Genomic DNA, 12,537 nt, shown 5'->3' with positions numbered 1-12,537 from the left:
ATGTTTCCACAGGGAAACTAGAGGAAGATTATTTCTGCATGTGACCATCGCCTACATCACTAGGGACATAACATAGTTTAAATGGAGAGTTTTAGACAACACTGTATCTTAGTGAACTCTAGGATTTCATTTCTACCTTTAACATCTTTATCATTTATTATTCCACACTATATCAAGGGATCAATGTAATAAGTGGAAGAGAATTCAGTTACTCCTGAGAGAAATCAACCAACCAACCAAACAAACCCAGAAAATATAAGCAGGGGATAAGGTGGAAAACAGAACAGAAGATGAAAATCAAGAGTCTTTATTATAAGGCTTTTTAATACTACTTCCTAGAAAAAAATAGTTCATATATATATGAAGGCTTGTTCATTCAATTATACTTTGTTCTTTGCTTACTGCATACCAGCAATAGTATCAATGACTAGAAATACAAGGCTGGAAGGAATAGTTCACATTATTGAAAAGAGACATAGATAAATAAACCAAAATTACAATGCAGTGTATTAAATATTGAACTAGAATTGACTCAAAATAGTATTAAATATTTTTAGAATATTTCTGAGTATCTTATAAGTGAAGAATGTATAAGTATCTTATATAAGTATGTATATAAGTATACTTTAAGTATCTTAGAGAATGTATAAGTATCTTATAAGCAGAGGAGGAATAAAAAGCAACCATGCTTTGTAAGGGCAAAGACAGTGATTGAAAACCACTGTAAATTTCTGAAAAGCAGGTGACATGAGCTGAATTATGCAGATACTGCAGTAGAGGAAGAATTAGCCTCATGGAAGAAGTTGCATATGACAAGGCATGAAGGCTGAAAAAAATAGGGTTAATTCAGGAAACTTGCAGAGTTCCGTGTAGCCCTAGTGCGTGATGCCACTCACGGGGGTGGGATCAGTCAAGATCATGACCCAGTGCATCTCTAAAGAGAAATTGCTGATGATTTTGTGCAGTAGTTTGTCTAAACACCTGATTTTGATTTGAGTGCGTGTAAATTTTTATTCAGAGAAGGCAATGGCACCCCACTCCAGTACTCTTGCCTGGAAAATCCCATGGACGGAGGAGCCTGGTAGGCTGCAATCCATGGGGTCGCTGAGTCGGACACGACTGAAGTGACTTAGCTTAGCTTAAGTTTTTATTATAAGTGTAGTATATCCAATTAAGAAAATTTAAAAGAGCAAAAATTAAAGCCTCTCAATTCCAGCATTTTAATGCAAAAAGTAATTTCATTTTGGAAAATTTCTGGGAGGGAAAATACGTACTCCAGTTTATTTTTCATAACAAGCCTATGCATTATTACATTTCCTTTTTTTTTTTTCCTCATGTTGCTGTTTGGGCTTCATCACTTTTGCTTAAAATAACTATATAACATCATATTAATGTAATATTAGAATAATATAACTCATGAAGAAATTCTACTTTAAACATTTCCTATTATAAATAGCAAATGCATCATTTTACAGGCTTCCCAAGGAAATGTTTGCTAGGAATCTGGCTAACAGTCATGTCTCATAAAACATTTCTTACTGTATACTTGTGCAAGTTATTAAGTTCTTCCCTCTTGGTTTCAAAGCTGTTCTTCATTGCCTGCTTTGTGATAGTGGAACTGGAACCTATAAACATTTCTCCTTTACTCGCTGGGATGATGTTGAATTCTATCAGTGGAGGCTGTAGGAAGGTACCCTGAGGAAGCTGGAGGTTTCTTTTCCTGGTTGTGCTGTGTATTACTCTCTGAAGGTGATGTTCAGCCACACAGCAGCAGCCGTGGGCAGCTTCCCCTGAGGACCCCAAAGGGCAACTTCCCTACATGCGGGCCTCATAAGAATGAGTTCTACAAGGTAAACTCAGGAAAATAGCACATGGCAGTCCCAGTAAATTCTGCTGGTGCTCAGATGGCACCTTCCCCTACCACTGTAGATGGTGACTTTCCAGTGAATTCTCTGGTATAGCCCCTTATCATGGGAAGCTTTCCTTGGGACTCTGCCAGTAAGTTTTTTTCCAGTAAGTTCTGTGGTGGAGCAACTCAATTACTAGAGACCAAGTACCAAAGGAGTTCTGCCTTCCTGGAACCTCAGCAAATTTCACCATCAAGTGGGCTATGGCTGCATCTTCTTTAACAAAGTCTGGTCTCATCCCAGGTCTCAACTCTCTGGGTTCTTTTCCTTCCCTGGGTGCTCTGCCTCAGTCTTGGGAGTAGTGACTTTTCCATCTCTTCTCTTCTGCATTCATTAGAGATTTCTGGTCTCCTCAGTAGGTAACACCCTTGTGTAATCAATCATACTTTGAATTCAACTTTCCTTGTTTAGGTTACACTGTGTGTTCTGTGACCTGATTGAACTCTGGTCTAATATATATATTTTCATGAAGAATTTGCAGTGACATATGGAACAGAGTATCAGAATTACCCTTCACTCAGATAGATGTTCACTGTCTTAGTATATTCAGGCTGCTGTAACAAAATACCACAGGCCGTTCAGTTCAGTTCAGTTCGCTAAGTTGTGTCCAACTCTTTGTGACCCGGTGGACTGCAGCACGTGAGGCTTCCCTGTCCATCACCAACTCCCAGAGTTTACTCAAACTCATGTCCATTGAGTCAGTGATCCTATCCAGCCAACTCATCCTCTGTCATCCCCTTCTTCTCACACCTTCAATCTTTCCCAGCATTAGGGTATTTTCCAATGAGTCAGTTCTTTGCATCAGATGGCCAAAGTATTGGAGTTTCAGCTTCAACATCAGTCCTTCCAATGAATATTCAGGACTGATTTCCTTTAGGATGAACTGGTTGGATCTCCTTGAAGACCAAGGGCCTCTCAAGAGTCTTTTCCAACACCACAATTCAAAAGCATCAATACTTTGGCACTCTGCTTTCTTTATAGTCCAACTCTCACATCCATATATGACTACTGGAAAAACCATAGTTTTAACTAGATGGACCTCTAATGACAAAGTAATGTCTCTGCTTTTTAATATGCCTGTCTAGGTTGGTCATAACTTTTCTTCCAAGGAGCAAGAGTCTTTTAATTTCATAACATAGTCACTATCTGCAGCAATTTTGGAGCCCCCCAAAATGAAATCTGTCACTGTTTCCACTGTTTCCCCATCTGTTTGCCATGAAGTGATGGGACCAGATGCCATGATCTTAGTTTTCTGAATGTTGAGCTTTAAGCCACCTTTCTCACTCTCCTCTCACTTTCATCAAGATCCTCTGTAGTTGTTCTTCATGTTCTGCCATAAGTGTGGTGTCATCTGCATATCTGAGGTTATTGATATTTCTCTCACCAATCTTGATTCCAGCTTGTGTTTCATCCAGTCCACCATTTCTCGTGATTTACTCTGCATGTAAGTTAAATAAGCAAGATGACAATATACAGCCTTGACGTACTCCTTTCCCAATTTGAAACAAGTCTGTTGTTCCATGTCCAGTTCTAACTGTTGCTTCTTGACCTGCATCCAGATTTCTCAGGAGGCAGGTCAGGTGGTCTGGTATTCCCATCTCTTGAAGAATTTTCCACAGTTTGTTGTGATCCACATAGTCAAAGGCTTTGGCATAATCAATAAAGCAGAAGTAGATGTTTTCTGGAACTCTCTTGCTTTTTTGATGAACCAGCAGATGTTGGCAATTTGACCTCTGGTTCCTCTGCCTTTTCTAAATCCACTTTGAACATCTGGAAGTTCATGGTTCACATACTGTTGAAACCTGGCTTGGAGAATTTTGAGCATTACTTTGCTAGTGTGTGAGATGAGTGTAATTGTGCGGTAGTTTGAGCATTCTTTGGCATTGCCTTTCTTTAGGGCTGGAATGAAAAATGACCTTTTCCAATTCTGTCGCCACTGCTGAGTTTTCCAAATTTTTTGGCATATTGAGTGCAGCACTTTCACAGCATCATCTTTTATATTTGAAATAGCTCAACTGGAATTCCATCACCTCCTGTAGCTTTGTTTGTAGTGATGCTTCCTAAGGGCCACTTGACTTCACATTCCAGGATGTCTGGCTCTAGATGAGTGATCACACCATGGTGATTATCTGGGTCATGAAGATCTTTTTTGTATAGTTCTTCTGTGTATTCTTGCCACCTCTTCTTGATATCTTCTCCTTCTGTTAGGTCCACACCATTTCTCTCCTTTATTGTGCCCATCTTTGCATGAAAAGTTCTCTTGGTATCTCTAATTTTCCTGAAGAGATCTCTAGTCTTTCCCATTCTATTGTTTTCCTCTATTTCTTTGCATTGATCACTGAGGAAGGCTTTCTTATCTCTCCTTCCTATTCTTTGGAACTCTGCATTCAAATGAGTATATCTTTCCTTTTCTCCTTTGCCTTTCACTTGTCTTCTTTTCATAACTGTTTGTAAGGCCTCCTCAGACAACCACTTTGCCTCTTTGCATTTCTTTTTCTTGGGGATAGTCTGGATCACTGCCTCCTCTACAATGTCATGAACCTCTGTCCATAGTTCTTCAGGCACTCTATCAGATCTAATCCCTTGAGTCTGCTTGTCACTTCCACTGTATAGTCATAAGGGATTTGATTTAGGTCATACCTGAATGGTCTAGTGGTTTTCCCTACTTTTTCAATTTAAGTCTTAACTTGGCTATAAACAGTTCATGATCTGAGACACAGTCAGCTCCCAGTCTTGTTTTTGCTGACTGTATAGAGCTTCTCCATCTTCGGCTGCAAAGAATATAATCAATCTGATTTTGGTGTTGACCATCTGGTGATGTCCATGTGTAGAGTCTTCTCTTGTGTTGTTGGAAGAGGGTGTTGCTATGACCAGTGTGTTCTCTTGGCAAAACTGTGTTAGCCTTTGCCCTGCTTCATTCTGTACTGCAAGGTCAAATTTGCCTGTTTCTCCAGGTATTTCTTAACTTCCTACTTTTGCATTCCAGTCCCCTATAATGAAAAGGACATCTTTTTTGGGTGTTAGTTCTAGAAGATCTTGTAGGTCTTCATAGAACTGTTCAACTTCAGCTTCTTCAGCATTACTGGTCGGGGCATGGACTTGGATTACTGTGATATTGAATGGTTTGCCTTGGAAACCAACAGAGATCATTCTGTCATTTTTGAGATTGCATCCAAGTACTGCATTTTGGACTCTTTTATTGACTATGATGGCTACTCCATTTCTTCTAAGGGATTCTTGCCCACAGTAGTAGATGTAATGGTCATCTGAGTTAAATTCACCCATTCCAGTCCATTTTAGTTCGCTGATGCCTAAAATGTCAACATTCACTCTTGCCATCTCCTGTTTGACCACTTCCAATTTGCCTTGATTCATGGACCTAACATTCCAGGTTCCTATGCAATATTGCTCTTTACAGCATCGGGCTTTACTTCCATCACCAGTAATATCCACAACTGGGTGTTGTTTTTGGTTTGGCTCCATCTTTTCATTCTTTCTGGAGTTATTTCTCCACCGATCTCTGGTAGCATACTGGGCACCTACCGATCTGGGGAGTTCATCTTTCAGTATCCTATCTTTTTCCCTTTTTATACTGTTCATGGGGTTCTCAAGGCAAGAATACTGAAGTGGTTTGCCATTCCCTTCTCCAGTTGTCCATGGTTTGTCAGAACTCTCCACCATGACCTGTCTATCTTGGGTAGCCCTACACAGCATAGCTCATAGTTTCATTGAGTTAGACAAGGCTGTGGTCTGTGTGATCAGATTGGTTAGTTTTCTGTGATTGTGGTTTTCAGTCTGTCTGCCCTCTGATGGAGAAGGATAAGAGGCTTATGGAAGCTTCCTGATGGCAGAGACTGACTGAGGGGGAAACTGGGTCTTGTTCTAATGGGTGGGGCCATGCTCAGTAAATCTTTAATCCAATTTTCCACCACAGACAGAGTGGCTTCTAAACCACAGAAATTTATTTCCCAGTGTTCTGGAGGCTGGAATTCAAGGTCAGGGTGTCAGCATGGTTGGGTTGTAATGAAGGGTCTCTTTGGATTTGCAGTCTGCCAGCTCCTCCCTGTGTCTTGACATGGTGAAAGGAACAAGGAATTTTTCCGGATTTTTCTTTCATAACTAATCCCATTTGTGGACTCCACCCTCATGACCTCATCATTTTTCAAAGGCCCCCCTTCTTAAAGCATCACCTTGTGTATTCTGTTCCTACTATCTGAACTTGGGCAATATACTATATTCAGTCTGTAGAAGTCATTCTTATTCAGTCTTCAATTATTCCCTTTCCCCAACCATCATGATGGTGCTGGGGGGAGGGACAGCTTCCCTCTGGTCCTTTGCATTTGCAGAGATATCAGAGGATGCTGGCTCATTTAAGAGGTGATGCTCATGTAACTCTAGTGACATCTGATGCATGAAGCTAGGGAGCATGCCTTCATCCTTATTTTGCTTGGGTCCTCATGAGTACCTTGCTATCTCATCCTCCTGTGGTCTCCAGCTATTGCTGAGAGCTCACTGGGATTGGTTTCCACATTCTCCATCCAACCTTTGATCCACCCAAGCTTGGAGCGTCACCTTGTCCCAGTCATAGAAGGTCAAATCACACACTCAACCCAACATCCTCATCACTCAGGAAACAAAGCAAAATGACACTTTACACAGTGAACTATTTTTCTTTTAGCACTTAAATAGTGCCACATCCTCCCTCTAATATGGGTGACCTCTGTATGATGAACCTTTCCTCCCCTTCCCCCACACATGAGCAGGAGGGATTAGACATTTGTGAGCCTCAGAATCCTGCTGTACACTGTCTGTCCCTTAGGGGATGGAAAGTTCCAGGCATGTGTCTGATTGTGTCCACTCCCCATAATTTTTTTTTCTTTTATTAGTACCTCCTTTTTCTACCTCCTTCTCTCTTCAAATCTTTCATGTGTGAATTCTTCATTGCTGATAAATTAAAAAGTGTCTCTACAAAATAGCAGATTAAAGCAACAATAGTCATCTATAATTTTAGTTTCCATGGGTTATAAATTCAGGAAAGGTCCTAGTCAAGATGTTGGGTAGGGACAGACATGGCTGTCGCAGTAGTTTGCTTGCTGTTGATCTCATGTATCAGTATCTAATTAAGTCTGATTAAGTATATATAAACTTGTGTGCATGCGTGCTGAGTCGTGTCCAACTCTTTGTGACCCCATTGACTGTAGCCCACTGGCTACTCTCTTCATGGGATTTCCCAGGCGAGAATACCAGAGTGGGTTGCCATTTCCTACTCCAATAAGAAATATAGTTATTTCTGTTTCAGAGAACTGCAAGGATGCCATAAAAAGGATACTGTGTCATGTAAAGAACAAAACAAGAGTTTAAGCTTCTAAGAATGCATCATTACAAAAGGCACTTTTCTTACATTATACTACACAATAAAAATAACCAGTGTTTGCTTTATCTCAGTTTTAAAAAATATGAACCATATTCTTATTCAAAAGAGTAGATTGTTGTGGTTATGTATTGATAGTTATGTTACATAATAGAAAAACAATTGGAAATGATTCCCTACCTGCTTGTGGAATATAAATCTTCTTTTTCTTCTCTTGTTCTTTTAATTTCAGGTATTCAGTACTTCTTAGACACTGCCCTGGTGCCATATACCTCGTATTCCTATTACATCGTGAGCAGCAGCGTGCATGGTTCAACACGAAGCGCGGCTGTCACCTACAGGACGAAACCAGGGGCCCCAGTGGGAAGTTTGAATTTAAGTTATGTTAGTCCTGTTAGCTCAGACTCTGTGACACTTACCTGGGCTTCACCTTCCGATCGTTCTGGTCCCATTGAGAAATATGTTTTGTCCTGTGCTCCTCTACATGGTGTCCAGCCCTGCTCTCCCTATGAAGGCCCCGAGACCACCGCCACCGTCTGGAATCTGCTTCCATTCACCAAGTACCGTTTTGCTCTGCAGGCGTGTACTAGCGGGGGCTGTTTACACAGCACCCCTTTGACAGTGACCACGGCCCAGGCAGCTCCCAGAAGGCTGGGTCCACCCAAGGTGCGGAAGATCAGCTCCACAGAGCTTCACGTACAATGGGCTCCACCAATGGAACCAAATGGTAGGAATTCAAGGCCTAGATTTCCCATTTTTGGGTAGAAGGAGGTGAATCTGGATATTTGGAATTTTCAGTAAGATTCCGGCAACTGTTTTTGTTTTTATAACTTGCAGGATGTTGTAATTGGGAAACAGTTTCTGAAGATATAAGATACTATTTGTCCTGGTTAGTAAAATAAATGTATTTCCTTAATCTGATAACAAATTCCACTCATTTAAATTGTCCCCTAAAAGGCTAATATTATCTTTGCTCTTAATGACATCTGCCATAACACAAATGATGTTTCTAATTAGAAACTCACTTAGGAAATGCATTATATTTGACTGTGTCACAAGTTAGGGCACCCATAAGTAGTAAATTTTCTTTTAAGCAAGAAAAAGATATGAAATAATACAAAAAATATGTATATAGGCTAGCCAACTCCATTAAGTTAATTTTTGTGCTCATATAATTGAACCTTTGGTTATACAGGCCAGCATACATTCATAGATTTTTAATAATTTAATATCATGTACATATATGGCAAAAGCTTTTTTCTTGGAATTTTTAAGATGCTTGATTAAAGTAGGTATAAATAAACTATAATATTCTAATATTTATGTAAATAAGGTTTATATTAAGTAGATAATAAAATTTAAATCCCCAAATTTGAAAATGTACACATTGATCAAATTTCCAAAAACAAATAGCCATTCTTAGTAGAAATTATAATCAATCATTCTGAAAAATACTGAATTTACCTATCATAAGTTATAATTATTTTGTGTTTGTGCATTTTACATTTGTTTTTCATTTTCCATGAATATGCTTTTTAGTAATATTTCATACTTTCATGTAGCTATGAGTTTTTGTTTTTTTAGAAGTACCTATCATCTATATTACCAAGGAAATGGACAGGTAATTGAGTCAGAACAATGAAAGCAAAGACTCTTCAAATAATTTAACCTCACACCATCAATAAAATAGGCCATTTGTCTAATATGTCATCTTTGTTCACTGTTTCACTTTTCTAGGCATAATTATAAGATATGAACTGTATATGAAAAGACTGAAGTCTAGTGGAGAAACAAGGTCAGCAGAAAGTCAAGTTTTTCAGAGCAGTGGCTGGCTCAGTCCTCACCCACTTGCAGAGTCAGCCAATGAAAATGCTCTAGAACCTCCAGAAACAAGCACGGTCATCACTGGCTTGGAGCCGTATACCAAGTACAAGTTTAGAGTCTTAGCTGCGAACATGGCTGGGAGCGTGTCTTCTGCTTGGACCACAGGAAGAACGGGAGAATCAGGTGAAGATCAGTGCTTTGAACTCTACTTTGAAAACACCTGAATGAAACTATCTCCTTAAATTTAAGTCATCAGTACTAACTACACTGGAAAAGGAAGAGTTAATAAACTTGCATAAGCCAAGGAAATATTGAATACCTGGATTGGTTGCATATATAATTCAAAGTCATAAAGTTCTTGCCGTAAGTTTTAGGGAAAATTTAATGTTTTAGCTATTACCTCAAGGGAGAAAATGACCAAACTATAGTCATAGTCTTTTGGGAACATTTATCAAAAATAGCAATTGGTTTCCAGTCCTGAAGTGGGTTGGCCATATGTCCCGTCTTGCTCCAAATTTGATATAATTTATGTTCAATGAAAAAGATAACTGTTGCCAGTTTCATAAATCTGTTTTTGTTTTTCTTTCTTTTTCTAAAACAAATAGTTCAGGTACTAAACTGGCCCTGAAAATATAATCCCAGACATCAAAATTTATAGTTCACAAGTGTGTTTATAAGCAGTATGGTAAGGAAGGATGGTGAAAAGTTTTAATTTTTCTAAGCTATCATTACTAAAGCAAGTGAGATATTTTTAATCCTCCACCTCATTCTTTATATTATAAACACTTCAAGTTTCATGAGCCCTTAACAAAAAAAAATACACTTTTGCTATGCTTTGAAGCTATAGATATCCAAAAAGACCCAAGTGCCGATTTAAATGGGATATGTTAGGATTGTGAAGGGTAAGGGGAACTTCAGGTTTGATGTCCAAGGGAATCATTTCATAAATAAAATGCCCATTGTGCTTGAGCATCTCTTAAGTGGCTTCCAGCCATCTTGGCCAAATAATAGTGCCATGATAGCACAAGTGATGAGCCATGGCACTCTGGAAGGGGAAAATCAAGGTCAGAAAAGAAAAGTAATGGATGAAATAGCAATACTGGACCCTCATAATCATATGGGTCACTGGCTAATGAAAGTGTGATGAGGTCCTTTGATAATACACCTTTGGTTAGCACATTTAAAATCTATATTAAGATCTCAAGGATGGTAGGTAGAGAATGTATGTATGTACATCCCTGAACATTTCTATCAAGATTTATTGAAAACTTTTCAAATTTCTTTAGGGTTACTTAGAACATTTTCAATTTTCCTCTTTCTAAAGAGTAATATTCTCCAAGAAGTTCAGTGAAATACTTGTGTATATAAGAAATCCAATATGTCACCAGGCATTGTTCTAAAGTTTGTGGACTGAGACATATTCTGTTTTGTGGTTTTTCCTTTTAAAGACTTCATACAATTTATGATTTCCTCCCCCATTACCTACTAGTTTTCTTTATGAACACAGGTCAATTCCTATTTTTATTTTGTAAATGGAAAATATCTTTGTTAGTAATGTGAGGTAGAGAACATGCTTGAAGATGTATTTTTTTAAGTGAGTAGTTTTTTATATACATACCAGCATATTCTTTGATTTTTAAAATTAGAGTATTATGTAAGGAATGTGATGTTTCTGAAATTCTTAATAGGATAGACTTGTGATTTCAGCTTGAAAACTGTTAATGTGACGTTCACTGTTTTGGCTGTTACTATTGTTGTCGTTAACAGCGCCTGTATTTGTGATGCCGCCTTCAGTCTGCGCACTGTCTCCTTACTCGCTCAATGTGTCCTGGAAGATGCCTCCGGACAGTGTAACAAGAGGAAAAGTTGTGGGGTACAACATCAGTGTGATTTCTGAACAGTCACCTCAGTGGTCTCATCCAGTGGTGCTGCCACAGGTACTGTTACTTCCAATTCATGTCCTTCTAGAATTGGATTATGTCTTTGTTTTTAGAGTTTCTGCATTTGCAGAATTCTGGCAGAATTTTCACCTATACAATCCTTATATGGGGAATTTTTTCTTAATATTATGTATACAAGGGTCTAAATATATCACTTATTTTTTTTTTCTAGTATAAATGGAAATAATCTGGGTATAATTTTGTTTCATGAAGTCTGCTTTTTCTACTTAGCATATATCCTCAAGTATCTTTCAAGAGGATGACGTTCAGTAGCTGTGTACTATTGTATTGTTAATGTACACAATAATGATTCAAGCAATGCACAATCAATTGATATGTATATTGTATGAGTTCTTTTGGAAATGCAAATAACATTGATAATAACATTTTATATGTACATTTGTATATTTCAAATTCCTAAGAAAACTTTCTGAGGGATGGCAGTTTATTTACAGCTTATAGCAAAGATTATGAACATTTCATGGTTTAGGATATGTAGTGACATATTGCTTACTAGTGGGTCATCTCCAGTCAGCAGTAATGAGAATAATGATCATAGGTAACAGTTACTGAGGCTTTACTTTGTACACATACTAAATCATGATATGTATAACAATCCTGGAAGATGAGAAGCTCTTCTTACTCTCCATGATATGGTGTGGCCAGTGTCCTTTTTATCAGCACAAAGGTCAGTTCAGTCTCACAGTCGTGTGCAACTCTTTGCAACCCCATGGACTGCAGCATGTCAGGCCTCCCTGTCCATCACCAGTTCCTGGAGTTTACTCAAACTCATGTCCATTGAGTCAGTGATGCCATCCAACCATCTCATTCTCTGTTGTCCCCTTCTCCTCCTGCCCTCAATCTTTCCCAGCATCAGGGTCTTTTCAGATCAGTCAGTTCTTTGCATCAGGTGGCCAAAGTATTGGAGTTTCAGCTTCAGCATCCGTTCTGCCAATGAATATTCAGGACTGATTTCCTTTAGGATGGACTGGTTGGATCTCCTTGCAGTCCAAGGGACTTTCAAGAGTCTTCTTCAACACCACAATTCAAAAGCATCAATTCTTCAGCCCTCAACTTTCTTTATAGTCAAACTCTTACATCCATACGTGACTACTGGAAAAACCATTGCTTTGACTAGATGGACCTTTGTTGGCAAAGTAATGTCTTTGCTTTTAATATGCTGTCTAGGTTGGTCATAACTTTTCTCCCAAGGAGCAAGCGTCTTTTAATTTCATGGCTGCAATCACCATCTGCAGTGATTTTGGAGCCCCCCAAAATAGTCCGTCATTGTTTCCCCATCTATTTGCCATGAAGTGATGAGACTAGATGCCATGATCTTAGTTTTCTGAATGTTGAGTTTTAAGCCAAATCTTTCACTCTCCTGTTTCACTTTCATCAAGAAGCTCTTTAGTTCATCTTCACTTTCTGCCATAAGTTTGGTATCATCTGCATATCTGAGGTTATTGATATTTATCCCCCCAATCTTGATCCAGCT

The 12,537-nt window shown here is 38.7% G+C and overlaps 1 protein-coding gene across 1 annotated transcript in view; it reads left to right on the top strand.

The window, feature by feature from the left end:
- Nucleotides 1-12,537, top strand: part of USH2A (usherin) — an 890,339-nt gene that overhangs the window by 228,539 nt on the left and 649,263 nt on the right. Inside the window, exons 17-19 of the mRNA XM_043922807.1 lie at nt 7,511-8,005; nt 9,016-9,285; nt 10,870-11,039. Of these exons, the coding sequence (XP_043778742.1) occupies nt 7,511-8,005; nt 9,016-9,285; nt 10,870-11,039 (935 nt within the window). The remainder of the gene's footprint in view (nt 1-7,510; nt 8,006-9,015; nt 9,286-10,869; nt 11,040-12,537) is intronic.

Source organism: Cervus elaphus, chromosome 14 (assembly GCF_910594005.1).
Source record: "Cervus elaphus chromosome 14, mCerEla1.1, whole genome shotgun sequence".
In the NCBI taxonomy this organism is placed as follows: Eukaryota; Metazoa; Chordata; class Mammalia; order Artiodactyla; family Cervidae; genus Cervus; species Cervus elaphus.
The sequence above is the reverse complement of the archived record's forward strand: the minus strand, read 5'-3'. Positions and strand labels throughout refer to the sequence as shown.